Below are 17,530 nucleotides of genomic sequence, written 5' to 3'. Positions count from 1 at the left end.
CTACCATATAAGCTCCTAAGAAGCGAGAACCCACTAGAATTTGGTACCCTTGACTTTCTCTCCTCCTCATTCTTCATAGAAACTCCGTTCAATCTTCTCACTACTTGGCTTAGAGCCATCAGTTAATAAAACCATCAGGAGACTAAAACCAGTATGATTCTTCTAGGTAGTATTTTATAGAGAAGCCAAACCCCTAAACTAAGTTTCATGGCATTCCAGGGTATGCCTGCAGTGTAACCCTGGGATGCTGCAGGTGAAGGACTGGGACACTTGCTCTGCTGTTGGCAGGAATGGAGTGGCAGAATCCCGTTAGACAAAGGCAAGGATGCAACTGGGCTATGCAAAAGCACTAAAGGAAACGAAAGGAAAGCAGAGGCTCGCAGAGAAAGCTGTGTGATCACCCAGGAACTGCTCTGGAAACCACTGTATGTGCATTCACGTGCATACATACTCACGCTTTTTCTAATCTCTAGGGCCTAAGGTAAACAGTTCTGGCCCTCCTGGCTTCTCTCTTATGATAATATCAGATGTATCTGCAGTACTTATTAAAAAAAATTCATCCAAAATTTCATTTATTGTAACACTGAAAAATCAAGTAAGGAAGTGTATCAAAACGTAGTGTTATACTAGTTAAAATAATATTTTTATACACTGTTATGTTTTTATAACTCTTGGTTACTCCTCTTCAGACAATTCACACATAGCTATATTTAGATTATGCTCATTGGAATAATACACTCCTGACAGACATATGCAACTGTACTTGCTATCAGCTTCAAAACTTTCCTACCAAATCATTACTCCTGGCACTAACATACGATATTACAATTACTCTGAGTTTCAGCCTCCCTCTAGTCTCTCTGCCTAAGACAATGTTAAAGAGAAGTAAAAACCAAATTTACTATACTGGACTTCCCTGGTGGCACAGTGGTTAAGAATCCACCTGCCAATGCAGGGGACATGGGTTTGAGCCCTGGCCCGGGAAGATCCCACATGCCACGGAGCAGCTAAGCCCATGTGCCACAACAACTGAGCCTGCGCTCTAGAGCCCGCGTGCCACAACTACTGAGCCCATGAGCCACAACTACTGAAGCCCGCGTGCTCTAGGGCCCATGCGCCGGAACTACTGAGCCCGCATGCCTAGAGCTCGTGCTCTGCAACAAGAGAAGTCACTGCAATGAGAAGCCCGTGCACCGCAACGAAGAGTAGCCCCCGCTTGCCACAGCTAGAAAAAGCCTGCATGCAGCAACGAAGACCCAATGCAGCCAAAAATGAATTAAAAAAATAAAAAATAAAAAATAAACAAATTTGCTGTACTAATTGTCTAAAGAATTATGAGAAAACAACTTGCTTTTAAATGTTCTCGAGGGGAGGACCTTCAAGATGGCGGAGGAGTAAGATGTGGAGATCAACTTCCTCCCCACCAATACATCAAAAATACGTCTACATGTGGAACAACTCCTACAGAACACCTACTGAACGCTGGCAGAAGACCTCAGACTTCCCAAAAGGCAAGAAACTCCCCACGTACCTGGGTAGGGCAAAAGAAAAAAGAAAAAACAGAGACAAAAGAATAGGGATGGGACCCGCACCTCTGGGAGGGAGCTGTGAAGGAGGAAAAGATTCCACACACTAGGAAGCCTCTTCACTAGTGGAGATGAAGGGTGTGGTGGGGGGGAAGCTTTGGAGCCACGGAGGAGAGCGCAGCCACAGGGGTGCAGAGGGCAAAGCAGAGAGATTCCCGCATAGAGGATCGGTGCCGACCAGCACTCACCAGCCCGAGAGGCTTGTCTGCTCACCCGCTGGGGCGGATGGGGGCTGGGAGCTGATGCCCGGGCTTCCGAGGTCAGATCCCAGGGAGAGGACTGGGGCTGGCTGCGTGAACACAGCCTGAAGGGGCCTAGTGCACCACAGCTAGCCGGGAGGGAGTCTGGGAAAAAGTCTGGAACTGCCTAAGAGGCAAGAGACCATTGTTTTGGGGTGTGCAAGGAGAGGGGATTCAGAGCACGGCCTAATCGAGCTCCAGAGATGGGTGCAAGCCGCAGCTATCAGTACAGACCCCAGAGACGGGCATGAGACGCTAAGGCTGCTGCTGCAGCCACCAAGAAGGCTGTGTGCAAGCACAGGTCACTATCCACACGTCCACTCCTGGGAGCCTGTGCAGCCCGCCACTGCCAGGGTCCCATGATCCAGGGACAACTTCCCGGGGAGAACACACGGTGCGCCTCAGGCTGTTGCAACATCATGCCAGCCTCTGCCGCCACAGGCTCGCCCCGCATTCCGTACCCCTCCCTCCCCCCGGCCTGAGTGAGCCAGAGCCCCCTAATCAGCTGCTACTTTAACCCCGTCCTGTCTGGATAGGAAACAGACGCCCTCAGGTGACCTACATGCAGAGGCATGGCCAAATCCAAAGCTGAACCCCAGGAGCTGTGCGAACAAAGAAGAGAAAGGGAAATCTCTCCCAGCAGCCCCAGGAGCAGGGGATTAAATCTCCACAATCAACTTGATGTATCCTGCATCTGTGGAATACCTGAATAGACAATGAATCATCCCAAAATTGAGGCAGGGTACTCTGGGAGCAACTGTAGACTTGGGGTTTGCTATCTGCATCTAATTTGTTTCTGGTTTTAGATTTATCTCAGTTTAGTATTTAGAGCTTATTATCATTGGTAGATGTGTTTATTGATTTGGTTGCTCTCTTCCTTTTTTTTTTCATTTATATATATATATATATATATTTTTTTTTCCTTTTTCTCTTTTTGTGAGTGTGTATGTGTATGCTTCTTTGTGTGATTTTGTCTGTATAGCTTTGCTTTTACCATTTGTCCTAGGGTTCTGTCTGTCCGTTTTTTTCTTTGTTTGTTTTGTTTTGTTTTTTTTTAGTATAGTTTTTAGCACTTGTTATCATTGGTGGATTTGTTTATTGGTTTGCTTGCTCTCTTCTTTCTTTTTTTATTTTTAATTTTTAATAATTTTTTATTTTAATAACTTCATTTAATTAATTAATTTATTTATTCTTTCTTTCTTTTTCTCCCTTTATTTCTGAGCTGTGTGGCTGACAAGGTCTTGGTGCTCCGGCCGGGTGTCAGGCCTGAGCCTCTTAGGTGGGAGAGCCGAGTTCAGGACATTGGTCCACCAGAGACCTCCCAGCTCCACATAATATCAAACGGCAAAAGCTCTCCCAGAGATCTCCATCTCAACACTAAGACCCAGCTCCACTCAACGACCAGCAAGCTACAGTGCTGGACACCCCATGCCAAACAACTAGCAAAAGAGGAACACAACCCCACCCATTAGCAAAGAGGCTGCCTAAAAGCATAATAAGGTCACAGACACCCCAAAACACACTACTGGACGCGGTCCTGCCCACCAGAAAGACAAGATCCAGCTTCACCCACCAGAACACAGGCACTAGTCCCCTCCACCAGGAAGCCTACACAACCCACTGAACCAATCTTACCCACTGGGGGCAGACACCAAAAACAACGGGAACTATGAACCTGCAGCCTGCAAAAAGCAGACCTGAAACGCAGTAAGTTAAGCAAAATGAGAAGACAGAGAAATACACAGCAGATGAAGGAGCAAAGTAAAAACCCAGAGACCAAACAAATAAGAGGAACTAGGCAGTCTACCTGAAAAAGAATTCAGAGTAATGATAGTAAAGATGACCCCAAATCTTGGAAATAGAATGGAGAAAATACAAGAAACGTTTAACAAGGATCTAGAAGAACTAAAGAGCAAACAAACAATGATGAACAACACAATAAATGAAATTTAAAATTCTCTAGAAGGAATCAATAGCAGAATAACTGAGGCAGAAGAACGGATAAGTGACCTGGAAGATAAAAGAGTGGAAGTAACTACCACAGAGCAGAATAACGAAAAAAGAATGAAAAGAATTGAGGACAGTCTCAGAGACCTCTGGGACAATATTGAAAGCACCAACATTCAAATTATAGGGGTCCCAGAAGAAGAAGAGAAAAAGAAAGGGACTGAGAAAATATTTGAAGAGGTTATAGTTGAAAACTTCCCTAATGTGGGAAAGGAAATAGTCAAGTCCAGGAAGCACAGAGAGTCCCACACAGGATAAATCCAAGGAGAAACATACCAAGACACATATTAATCAAACTATCAAAAATTAAATGCAACGAAAAAAATATTAAAAGCAGCAAGGGAAAAGCAACAAGTAACATAAAAGGGAATCCCCATAAGGATTCAGCTGATTGCTCAGCAGATTTCTCAGCAGAAACTCTGCAGGCCAGAAGGGTGTGGCAGGACATATTTAAAGTGATGAAAGGGAAAAACCTACAATCAAGATTACTCTACCCAGCAAGGATCTCATTCAGATTCAATGGAGAAATTAAAACCTTTACAGACTAGCAAAAGTTAAGAGAATTCAGCACCACCAAACCAGCTTTACAACAAATGCTAAAGGAACTTCTCTAGGCAGGAAACACAAGAGAGGGGAAAGACCTACAATAACAAACCCAAAACAATTAAGAAAATGGTAATAGGAACATACATATCTATATTACCTTAAATGTAAATGGATTAAATGCTCCAACCAAAAGACACAGACTGGCTGAATGGATACAAAAACAAGACCTGTATATATGCTGTCTACAGGAGACCCACTTCAGACCTGGGGACACATACAGACTGAAAGTGAGGGGATGGAAAAAGATATTCTATGCAAATGGAAATCAAAAGAAAGCTGGAGTAGCAATTCTCATACCAGGCAAAATAGATGTTTAAATAAAGACTATAACAAGAGACAAAGAAGGACACTACATAATGATCAAGGGATCAATCCAAGAAGAAGACCTAACAATTGTAAATATTTATGCACCCAACACAGGAGCACCTCAATACATAAGGCAAATGCTAACAGCCATAAAACGGGAAATCGACAGTAACACAATCATAGTAGGGGACTTTAACACCCCACTTTCACCAATGGACAGATCACCCAAAATGAAAATAAATAAGGAAACACAGGGCTTCCCTGGTGGTGCAGTGGTTGAGAATCTGCCTGCCAATGCAGGGGAACGGGTTCGAGCCCTGTTCTGGGAAGATCCCACATGCCACGGAGCACCTAGGCCCGTGAGCCACAACTACTGAGCCTGCGCGTCTGGAGCCGGTGCTCCCAACAAGAGAGGCCGCGATAGTGAGAGGCCCGTTCACCGCGATGAAGAGTGCCCCCGCTTGCCGCAACTAGAGAAAGCCCTTGCACAGAAACGAAGACCCAACACAGCCAAAAAAAAAGAAAGGAAACACAAGCTTTAAATGATACATTAAACAAGACAGACTTAATTGATATTTACAGGACATTCCATCCAAAAACAACAGAATACGCTTTCTTCTGCTCATGGAACATTCTCCAGGATAGACCATATCTTGGGTCACAAATCAAGGATTGGTAAATTTAAGAAAATTGAAATCATATCAAGTATCTTTTCTGACCACAATGCTATGAGACTAGATATCAATTACAGGAAAAAATCTGTAAAAAATACAAACACATGGAGGCTAAATAATACACTACTAAATAACCAAGAGATCACTGAAGAAATCAAAGAGGAAATCAAAAAATACCTAGAAACAAATGACAATGAAAACATGACGACCCAAAACCTATGGGATGCAACAAAAGCAGTTCTAAGAAGGAGGTTATTGCAATACAATCCTACCGCAAGAAACAAGAAACATCTCAAATAAACAACCTAACCTCACACTAAAGCAATTAGAGAAAGAAGAACAAAAACCCCCCAAAGTTAGCAGAAGGAAAGAAATCATAAAGATCAGATCAGAAATAAATGAAAAAGAAATGAGGGGAACGATAGCAAAGATCAAGAAAACTAAAAGCTGGTTCTTTGAGAAGATAAACAAAATTGATAAACTATTAGCCAGACTCATCAAGGAAAAAAGGGAGAAGACTCAAATCAATAGAATTAGAAATGAAAAAGGAGAAGTAACAACTGACACTGCAGAAATACAAAGGATCATTAGAGATTACTACAAGCAACTATATGCCAATAAAATGGACAACTTGGAAGAAATGGACAAATTCTTAGAGAAGCACAACCTTCCAAGACTGAACCAGGAAGAAATAGAAAATATAAACAGACCAATCACAAGCACGGAAATTGAAACTGTGATTAAAAATCTTCCAACAAACAAAAGCCCAGGACCAGAAGGATTCACAGGCGAATTCTATCAAACATTTAGAGAAGAGCTAACACCTATCCTTCTCAAACTCTTCCAAAATATAGCAGAGGAAAGAACACTCCCAAACTCATTCTATGAGGCCACCATCACCCTGATAACAAAATCAGACAAAGATGTCACCAAAAAAGAAAACTACATGCTAATATAATTGATGAACATAGATGCAAAAATCCTTAACAAAATACTAGCAAACAGAATCCAGCAGCACATTAAAAGGATCATACACTATGATCAAGTGGGGTTTATCCCAGGAACACAAGGATTCTTCAATATATGCAAATCAATCAATGTGATAAACCATATTAACAAATCGAAGGAGAAAAACCATATGATTATCTCAATAGATACAGAAAAAGCTTTTGACAAAATTCAACAACAATTTATGATAAAAACCTGCCAGAAAGTGGGCATAGAGGAAATTTACCTCAACATAATAAAGGCCAGATGACAAACCCACAGCCAACATTGTTCTCAGTGGTGAAAACTGAAACCATTTCTACTAAGATCAGGAACAAGACAAGGTTGCCCACTCTCACTACTATTATTCAACATAGTTTTGGAAGTGTTAGCCACAGCAATCAGAGAAGAAAAAGAAATATAAGGAATCCAAATCAGAAAAGAAGAAGTAAAGCTGTCACTGTTTGCAGATGACATGATACTATACATAGGGAATCCTAAAGATGCCACCAGAAAACTACTAGAGCTAATCAACGAATTTGGTAAAGTAGCAAGATACAAAATTAATACACAGAAATCTCTTGCATTCCTATACACTAATGATGAAAAATCCGAAAGAGAAATTAAGGAAACACTCCCATTTACCATTGCAACAAAAAGAATAAAATACCTAGGAATAAACCTACCTAAGGAGACAAAAGACCTGTATGCAGAAAATTATAAGACACTGATGAAAGAAAGTAAAGATGACACAAACAGATGGAGAGATATACCATGTTCTTGGACTGGAAGAATCAACATTGTGAAAATGACTCTACTACCCAAAGCAATCTACAGATTCAATGCAATCCCTATCAAACTACCAATGGCATTTTTCACAGAACTAGAATAAAAAATTCCACAATTTGTATGGAAACACAAAAGACCCTGAATAGCCAAAGCAATCCTGAGAAAGAAAAACGAAGCTGGAGGAATCAGGCTCCGTGACTTCAGACTATACTACAGAGCTACAGTCATCAAGACAGTATGGTATTGGCACAAAAACAGAAATACAGATCAATGGAACAGGATAGAAAGCCCAGAGATAAACCCATGCACATATGGTCACCTTATCTTTGATAAAGGAGGCAAGAATATACAATGGAGAATAAGTCATGCTGGGAAAACTGGACAGCTACATGTAAAAGAATGAAATTAGAACACTCCCTAATGCCATACACAAAAATAAACTCAAAATGGATTAAAGACCTAAATGTAAGGCCAGACACTATAAAACTCTTAGAGGAAAACATAGGCAGAACACTCTATGACATAAATCACAGCACGATCCTTTTTGACCCACCCCCTAGAGAAATGGAAATAAAAATAAAAGTAAACAAATGGGACCTAATGAAACTTAAAAGCTTTTTCACAGCAAAGGAAACCATAAACAAGACGAAAAGACAACCCTCAGAATGGGAGAAAATATTTGCAAATGAAGCAACTGGCAAAGGATTAACCTCCAAAATCTACAAGCAGCTCATACAGCTCAATATCAAAAAAACAACCCAATCCAAAAATGGGCGGAAGACCTAAATAGACATTTCTCCCAAGAAGATATACAGATTGCCAACAAACACATGAAAGGATGCTCAACATCACTAATCATTAGAGAAATGCAAACCAAAACTACAATGTGGTATCACCTCACACCAGTCAGAATGGCCATCATCAAAAAATCTACAAACAATAAATGCTGGAGAGGGTGTGGAGAAAAAGGAACCCTGTTGCACTCTTGGTGGGAATGTAAATTGATACAGTCACTATGGAGAACAGTATGGAGGTTTCTTAAAAAACTAAAAATAGAACTACCATATGACCCAGCAATCCCACTAGTGGGCATATACCCTGAGAAAACCATAATTCAAAAAGAGTCATGTACCACAATGTTCATTGCAGCTCTATTTACAATAGCCAGGACATGGAAGCAACCTAAGTGTCCATCGACAGATGAATGGATCAAGAAGATGTGGTACATATATACAATGGAATATGACTCAGCCATAAAAAGAAACGAAATTGAGTTAATTTGTAGTGAGGTGGATGGACCTAGAGTCTGTCATACAGAGTGTAGTAAGTCAGAAGGAGAAAAACAAATACCATATGCTAATACATATATATGGAATCCTAAAAAAAAAAGTGGTTCTGAAGAACCTAGGGGCAGGACAGAAATAAAGATGCAGATGCAGAGAATGGACCTGAGGACACGGGGAGGGGGAAGGGTAAGTTGGGACAACGTAAGAGAGTGGCATGGACATATATACACTACCAAATGTAAAACAGATAGCTAGTGGGAAGCAGCCGCATAGCACAGGGAGATCAGGTCAGTGCTTTGTGTCCAACTAGAGGGGTGGGATAGGAAGGATGAGAGGGAGACGTAAGAGGGAAGAGATATGGGGATATACGTATACGTATAGCTGATTCCCTTTGTTATACAGCAGAAAGTAACACACCATTGTAAAGCAATTATACTCCAATAAAGATGTTAAAAAAATGTTCTCTACTGAAAAATAATAATAAGTGGCCGATTATACATAATTTCAAAAGCAGACTGATAAATTAGGATGTATTTCTCACTGGATCTTGGAGAAGCAAATAAATGAGGCAGAGAAGTGCTTACATTTTCCTGGTTTGGCTGGAATTCGAATCACAGTGGGCTTCCTGGTGGGTGCTGGTTGAACTGCTTGTTCCTTTGCTGGTTCTATTCTTGTGGGGAGCTGAAAGGGATCTAATGAAAAACACAGTGTATTTTGCATGTTTTAGTTAACATGAACTCAAACAAAAAACCTCATTCATAATTAAAGAGTCATATTTTTCATGCCCTAGGGAAAACTATTCATGGATAAACAAAATCTCAGTTTGCAGAGACAAAAACAAAGCCAGGGCTCATGAAAGGAAATAACTTGGCGCTCCGTAAATAATTCATGTGGCTTTTCTTGCTCTCTGATGAGAGAGATCCAGGACAATCTTCAATTATGTAGAAGCTATCTTTCACAGGAGTGTAATCATTCCATAAGTGTCTGCCTGAAAATGAGGGGCAATTGAAACATGCAGCCAATTTTCCCCCTATAGTGAAGCCTCCCGGATCCCCCAGGAAGGAAGGTCTCTTTGCCCCACCCCTGTGCCTGCATTGGAAAACCTCCCTGAAGGGCTGGCCCTGGGCCTCATCCCACCCCTCATCCCACCCTGCCGGAGCGCGGCAGCAGCACTCTGGGATTGAGTAGTGAAGTGAAGCTACACCTTGCTGACATGCAAATGGAAAGCGTTTTATCCTGGAAATAAAATAAGACATCTCCCTTCAAATATTTAATTTGGGGCCAAGGATATATATTCTCCATCTTAACCCATTCATTTAAAATGGACAGTATGTGCTTAGGGACAGTATTTTAAATAAAAGCATAACCACCAAACGTTTTTCTTCCTTTTTTTGTTTTTGGCCATGCCGCAAGGCCTGTGGGATCTTAGTTACCCAACCAGGGATGGAACCCAGGCCCTCAGCAGTGAGAGCGTGGAGCCCTAACCACTGGACCGCCAGAGAAATCCCCCACCAAACTTTTTTACTGAAAGGAATAGTCTTTTTTTCTTTAATGTAAATGTTCTTTTTAGTAGTTTGGGAAGATGACCAAAAACTTTCTAAAAGATGAAAAACCTAAAAGTAAACAGATTAGCAAAAATAAAATCAAATGCTGTATAATGCATACTCTATACAGTGCACAGGGTCTCACGAGGCCGCTTTTGCCTTTATTCAACAAGAGGCAGAAGGAATACATACTGTATTCGGAACCTGTTCTCTGGATCTCGCCTGTAGGGAGATACTCCCTATAAACAATGCACTTCACAGCGCCTGTGATGAACAGCATTCATGTTCTGCCTGTTATGAGCCGCAGTTCGATAAAGCATCTTTTGCTGACCAGCTCTTTTCAGGATACGCGAAGAGCTCAGCTAAGGATAAGAAGGCCTTTCAGCTCCTTGATACTTGCCCTTCCTTCCACCCAGCTCTCAGGCAACCCCACTCTCAGACCTGCTACCAGAGCATCACCCACTCACTAGTCACTTGATCTCACATGTCTGCTTACCACGTGCCAGTAACGGTGCGAGGTGGGGAGATAGGACGGTTAAGTACAATCTTATTTTAAGTTTATTATCTATCACCTAAGTAAGGCCCCCAGATGGCATGCTAGGTAAAATAATAATTGTTAGGCTAGTTAGAAAAAAAAAAATTAGATGACCCCTCTATGGAAACCTGTCTATTAGCTCATTAGTGAGGCGAGTCTTGTCTATGCTCAAAAATCCAACTCAACATCGTCAAAACAGTATCAAGCTTTCAAAAAAGGCTCTTGTAATAATATCACTTTCTTCCATTGTAACCTATATCCCCAGAAAACAAACAAAGCTTCTTCTTTTAGGGCTAAAGAAATTCTTCAATTCCTTATTTTGTTATAGCATTATTTTTCATTTCAAAAGTAACATTTATTGTAAAAATGGGAAACATTAAGAAATATATGATAGGGACTTCCCTGGTGGCACAGTGGTTAAGAATCAGCCTGCCAATGCAGGGGACACAGGTTCGATCCCTGGTCCGGGAAGATCCCACATGCCGTGGAGCAACTAAGCCCATATACCACAACTACTGAGCCTGGGCTCTAGAGCCCGCAAGCCACAACTACTGAAACCTGCATGCCACAACTACTGAAGCCCGTGCACCTAGCGCCTGTGCTCCACAACGAGAGAAGCCACCGCAATGAAGAGTAGCTCCCGCTCGCCACTAGAGAAAGCCCGCACGCAACAATGAAGACCCAATGCAGCCAAAAATAAATTTATTTAAAAAAAAAAAAGTTGATCTTAAAAAAAAAAGAAATATATGATAGAAAATCTCCTGTAATCCCATCCCTGCAGTAGTAATTATTATCTAAAATATGTGTATCTGTCTACAGATTTTTTTTCTGTATCATATGTATTATTATGTAGGTATTTTGAAAAACACAAACAGGATCATTTTATATCTATCTCTTTGTAACTTACTCTTTCACTTTTTTTCATTCAGTATTCATTGGGTGCCTGCTACACATCAAATGCTATTCTAGATGCTTGGAATACGTCAGTGAACAGAGCAAAGAACTCTGCCCTTGTGATGCTTACACTCCAGCAGGAGACGGAGACAATAAACAATAAATATATTGAGTGATTCAAGCGGTATATTAGAAGGTGAGACATGCTACTGAAAAAGGGAAACGTAGAGCAAGGGGGGAACTTCAGTTGTGGTCAGAAGGGAAGCAGGTTGCAGTGTGAAACAGGAGTGCAGGGGGCGAGGGAGAGGAGGGCTCCATGATCCTCTTTCCAACAGATGGATTTTGCATATTCTAACAGTTCTTCCAAGCTGAAAAATACACATCTGGGTTTTTAGGAAACAGCAGTGCTGATGGATAAAAAGGGGAAGGTAGGCTGGTATTAAAGCCCATTATTGCAAACATTACCTGAAACTGAACTCCCTGAACGTGTCATCTGTTCTGAGTCATGCTAGCTAGAATGAAAGAATTTGAAGACCCCAATCTCAGCATATATTTTATTCAAACACAGAAACATAGTATCTCTCCTGTGTGCACACCTTTCCTTCCTGTTCATCTCTCTCCCCTGCCGTTGCCCCTGCTCTGCCTCCTTGGCCCTCGCTGGAACCCACTGACCTCCAAGGAGCGACTTTCCTTCCCCCCACTGCTGCAGAGACTTGACCATCCCCCGTCCCCTCAACCTTGGCTGTAACGGCCCATCCTCTCAGGGCTCTGTTTCCTGCTGGGAAAAGGACCAAAATTCAAGAAAAGGATTAAGGCTGATAACTGTTCACTGTGCTCTCCCATTCAAGTGGTATTTCTGCTTTAACAGCTGCTTTGGGCCCCTACAATCTGGTGGTTATTAGGATAGGTTTTTAGTTGGTGATTTTGGGGGTTGAGTGTGGAGGGAGAAGAAAATCTTGAGCATGGAATCTCTTCAATTGTTTCCCAACTCATTTGATGTTCTGGGCCAGGATACCACGTACACTCTGTCTCTCTCACATCCCAGGAGTGAGAGCACGAACAAGGGGGGCAGAGAAGGAGAAAGAGGCCACTCAGTGCCCTTGGAGGGCTGGGCACAGGGGTATCCCAAATGCGCTTGTTCTTGGAGGACTAGCCTCAGGGAACCCCGTCCCAAGTCCTGCAGGTCTCAACTACCGCATTAAAGGGTCCAGTCATTTTTTAAAACCTGCTGGATTTAAACTGAAGATACAACTTAAATACGAAGTATTCAAAGTGTCCTCGCTACCCACTTTCTCTCTCTTTCTTGGTCTTTATTTTTAGTATCATTAGCTGCTCTTTAATAACTGGCACTCAGATCATGTGTAATTATTCTAGTATACACGTCTCCAAAAAAAAAGAAAAAAAAAATTCTTTCTCAATACAGTGAAGCAAGGAAGTCTGAGTGTTCCAGTACTGTGGCTGCTTGGCAGGAGTGGGTCTGCTTAATGACCTCCCCTAGCTGTGCTCCCTGAGTCAGTGAGCTCGGCCTGTGCCTCTCTGCGCCCTGTCCCAGGCTGCCATCCAGAAGAGGCGTGCCGACGAGCGGGGAGGAGAGACAGCATCACTTCAGTGAGAAGGTGGAGCCAGAGGCCTGCTTTTCATCGTGATGATGGTGTGAGAGTCTCCCTCTAGCTACACAGTATGTTTACTTTTTACGTCTTTTCATGAGAGGGGTATTTTTCTCCAACAGCAATGTTAAGTGGGCGACCTAGAAGGCAAGGATGGCACCTCACATTTGGGAACTCCTGGCACTGCCAGGTGGGAAACTGGATTGTCGGTACTGTTAATATGTTTAAAGTTCATGATCTTTAAGCCAGTAGTCCCACTTTTGGAAATTTTTTTATAAAAGCACTAGTAGAAGTGAAAATATTTACAAGAGTGTTTACCACAGCATTTTTTCTAGTGGTGTCCATCAATAGGGGAAACGTTGACTTGACTGTGCTGCGCTCATACCAGGGAATATCAGGCAGGTATCAGGGAACAAGGAGTCAGACTTAGATCTACTGGCCTGGAGAGAAGTCCCTAAACCTCATTACTAAATGAATAAAGTAAGCTGCTGGGTAATGGATACAGTTAGGTAAACATTTTTGCTGCTGAGTAATGGGTACAGTTAGGTAAAACTTTTTGTAAAAAACAGGAAGAAGTACATGTATGTGTACATGTTTGTAAGCTTTGGTTTGGAATGTCCAAAGGCACAGAAAGCTACATACAACATGGTTCACACTGGTTATTCTGGGGATTTGAATGGATTGGAGGGAGATTCATTTTTGTCTTTTACTAAATGTTTATATTGTTAGACTTGTTACCGCAAATATGTTACTTTGTGACTGAAAAAAAATCCAATAAAATAAATTCAATCACATGAAAAAAGTTACAAAATTAAGCTGAAATAACACCCCTGCCAAACAAACTGAAACAAAAATCACTTAGAAATAAGAGGAGGGACTTCCCTGGTGGCGCAGTGGTTAAGAATCCGCGTGCCAATGCAGGGGACACAGGTTCGATCCCTGGTCCGGGAAGATCCCACATGCCACGGAGCAACCAAGCCCGTGCGCCACAACAAAGAGTAGCCCCCGCTCACCACAACTAGAGAAAGCTGGCACGCAGCAGTGAAGACCCACTGCAGCCAACAATAAAAATAAAAATAATAATAAAAAAAAGAAATAAGAGGAAAAATATGAAAATACTTGTCCCTTTAGCTGCTTTTTCAAGGCAATAATGGCCATAAAATTTTCCATAAAGTAACCAGAAAAATAAAAACTCTTTTTTTTGGCTAATACTCCTCAGTGATTCTATTTAATAGGAAATAATGTAGATACATATTTTTGAATTTGTCTAATTTAGACATATTTAGTTCATAATAATTAGCTTTTATTTGTAACCTTGAATAATATAATTGTTTAGAAAAATCATATTTTATTACTCTTAAAATTTCTACTCCTCACAGGCTGAGGAACAGTATGGGGGGCAGCTCTTTCTCTGTGGCAAAGACAAGGGCTATGTCTCCTAGTTTCTTTCATCCTAATTCTGCTTACGGTCATCTATTTGAAAACCAGTTCCCCCATCCTCTCCTGCTGATGGAGTTCCCTCATAAAAGACAACCTTTGTTAGCATTTTTAATACATCTTCCAAAGACACAGCATATTTACATGTAAATATGTGTTTTAACATCAACACTATAGCTAAAATACCATGAACACTACCTATACCTTGCATTTTTCACCCAGAATGTCTTGGCAGTTGGTCCATAGTAGGGGATAATAGGTGGTCTGCCTCTTTTTTAGCTACGGCACAATATTCCATTGTATGGATGCAACCAGAATTTATTTCAGCAGTCCACTGAAGGCAATTTCCAACCTTCTGTAGTAGAAGTCCTTAATTTGGGTTCCAAGAATAAGCCCTTGAAGCTCTGGAAATTGTACCTCCAACTGTGCATACATGTGCAAAAGGGTTATTTTCAAGGGAGAAAAAAGATTCATAGGCTGAGTTCTGTGATCCAGAAAGGGTTAAGAACCCCAGTGTCATAATTTCCTCTATCACAGACTCTTTGCTCTTGCTTCTATAGAGAAAACACAACTACCTGCAAAAGCATCTCCTAACCAAGTCTAAGGAAACTCCATGGCATCTTTCTCTACTTTTATTTGTAGTGTTTACTCTGCCCTCCTTCCAGCCCCCTCACACCAATGCCAATTATTCTACACCTGCTGCCCCTTTACACCTATATCCACATGGTCTTCATTACCGGGTTGAGAAAAACACTGATGATAATGTAGTTTTCTGCCCATTACCTGTCTCTAATAATATGCTTGTCATCATAATTAGTTTCACCATCCTTGGCTAGCTTTTCTGTCATTTATTTCTTTCCCTTGAGTTCTGTTAATAGCAGAAATTGGCTGCTAAACTATTATTCTGGTCTGTGTAATGGGGTTGACAGCAGAAGCATTCTGCTTTTTTGACAACTGGGTATGATTTGTAAAGGTGTGAAGAGGAAGTGCTAATGCTTCTCAGCTCCACTACATTAACCTGGAAGGCATTCTACCCAAGAAATGAATCCAATATTAAATTGCCTGTTTTATGAGTTTCCCTTTAATAATTTTTCTAATCCTTACAATGTTTTCATAGCTTCAGTATTTTCTGATCTCTATTTCCTGAGATTAATATGGCAACTTCATTTTATGAAAACTACTTTATTGGATTTTCTTTATTTTTTGAGGGAAAAGAAAAAGAAGGAAAGACATATCTGTGAGTTTCTCTCCTTTCTCCTGTGTTCCTCCCCCAGTTTTTGGCTGATGCCAGGACGATTAAGCAAGGTTTCATCAAGAGACCATAACCCTTTATCTACAAAGACAATGCTATTAATACACCATCAAAAAGTCACAAAGCCTTAGAGCATGGGGAATATAGTCAATAATACTGTAATAACTTTGTATGATGGCAGATGGTAACTAGACTTATGGTGATCCTCTTGAAATACCGAATCACTAGGCTGTGTACATGGAACTAACATAGTGCTGTACGTCAATTATACTTCAGTTAAAAAAATGTGTAGCTCCCCCACCCCAAAAAAGTCACAAAGCCCCAGTCAGTAAACAAACAAAAATTCCCTCTACATTTTGAGGAATTCAGAGGTGATCTTGAAGGCCTCTGGAGGGCAATAAGCAAGGAAGCAACAAGGTCCAATGTACACTCTAGAAAAATCTGCTGGGTAACCATGATATGATGATGGGTTTGAGGCAGAAGCAGAGGCTCAATTTAGGGGGCTACTGCAGGAATCTGGGCCTAAAGATTAGAAAAGTGGGCCAGTAGCAGGAGTGATGGAAACTAGAGGAAAATTTAAGAACTCTTCAGAAAGTAAAACCAGCAGGACTTGACCACTAACTGGATGTGAAGGACAAGAAGTAAGAATAATGACTACCACTTATTGAGCCATACCATGTTTCAGACAATGTGATAGGGCTTTCCTCCATAATCATATTTAACACTTGCAATACCTCCAGGAGGAGTATTATTACCATGCTTCAGACAATGTGATAGGGCTTTCCTCCATAATCATATTTAACACCTGCAATACCTCCAGGAGGAGTATTATTATCGTGTTTTACAGATGAGGAAACCGAGGCACTGTGAAGTTAAGTAAATTGCCCAAGGTCACATAGCATTTAAGTGGTAGACCCCGACCTGCCTGACTCTAAGTCCAAACAACTAGTCACTGTGTGTGACAGGTAGGAAGGCTCAAGGATGATGGATAGGATCCTTTGGGGGGGGCTGGTGTGTGATGGTGTCACTAGGACAGGAGCAGAATACAGGAAGAGAAGCAGGTTTAAAAAGAAGACAGAGTGGACTTCCCTGGTGGCACAGTGGTTAAGAATCCGCCTGCCAATGCAGGGGACACGGGTTAGAGCCTTGGTCCGGGAAGATTCCACATGCCACGGAGCAGCTAAGCCTGTGTGCCACAACTACCGAGCCTGCACTCTAGAGCCCGCGAGCCACAACTACTGAAGCCCGCGCACCTACAGCCCATGCTCCGCAACAAGAGAAGCCACTGCGATGAGAAGCCCACACACCGCAACGAAGAGTAGCCCCCGCTCGCAGCAACTAGAGAAAGCCAGTGCGCAGCAACAAAGACCCAATGCAGCCAAAAATAAATAAAATAAGTAAATAAATTTATAAAATTAAAAAAAAAGAAGACAGAGTGTTCAGTTCAGGATAACTCCACAGGTAAGAGCAATGGTTAAAGTCAGGTGGGGCAAGCAAATTACACCTTTTGCTGAAAGACTGCCTCAGTAATTAAACATTGTGCAAGGAAGTGGTAGAAATCAAGAAACAGAAAAGGCTGAGTATGAAGCACGATACTGTATTCATGTTGATGTATACTGTTGACCTTCCTTTTTGAAGATGACTGTAATTATCTGCTTGATGACACAGAATAAATTCTCAGCAATTATTAACCAAGTTGCCATTCCCACAGAATCTAGCAGCTTCTACAAAAGGTGGTATTATTTTGGCTCGTACTGTTTCCACCCCTGAACAGCTTGCTG

The 17,530-nt window shown here is 41.6% G+C and overlaps 1 protein-coding gene across 9 annotated transcripts in view; it reads right to left on the bottom strand.

Annotated features, from left to right (window-relative positions):
- SH3D19 (SH3 domain containing 19) overlaps positions 1-17,530 on the bottom strand; it is a 180,223-nt gene that overhangs the window by 32,308 nt on the left and 130,385 nt on the right. For all 9 annotated transcript variants that reach the window (XM_061192541.1, XM_061192543.1, XM_061192547.1 and 6 more), the window contains one exon: positions 9,065-9,172. In XM_061192541.1, coding sequence (XP_061048524.1) covers positions 9,065-9,172 — 108 coding nt within the window. The remainder of the gene's footprint in view (positions 1-9,064; positions 9,173-17,530) is intronic.

The sequence above is a fragment of the Eubalaena glacialis genome, chromosome 5 (assembly GCF_028564815.1).
Source record: "Eubalaena glacialis isolate mEubGla1 chromosome 5, mEubGla1.1.hap2.+ XY, whole genome shotgun sequence".
In the NCBI taxonomy this organism is placed as follows: domain Eukaryota; kingdom Metazoa; phylum Chordata; class Mammalia; order Artiodactyla; family Balaenidae; genus Eubalaena; species Eubalaena glacialis.
This window is presented reverse-complemented; position numbering and strand designations above follow the sequence as displayed.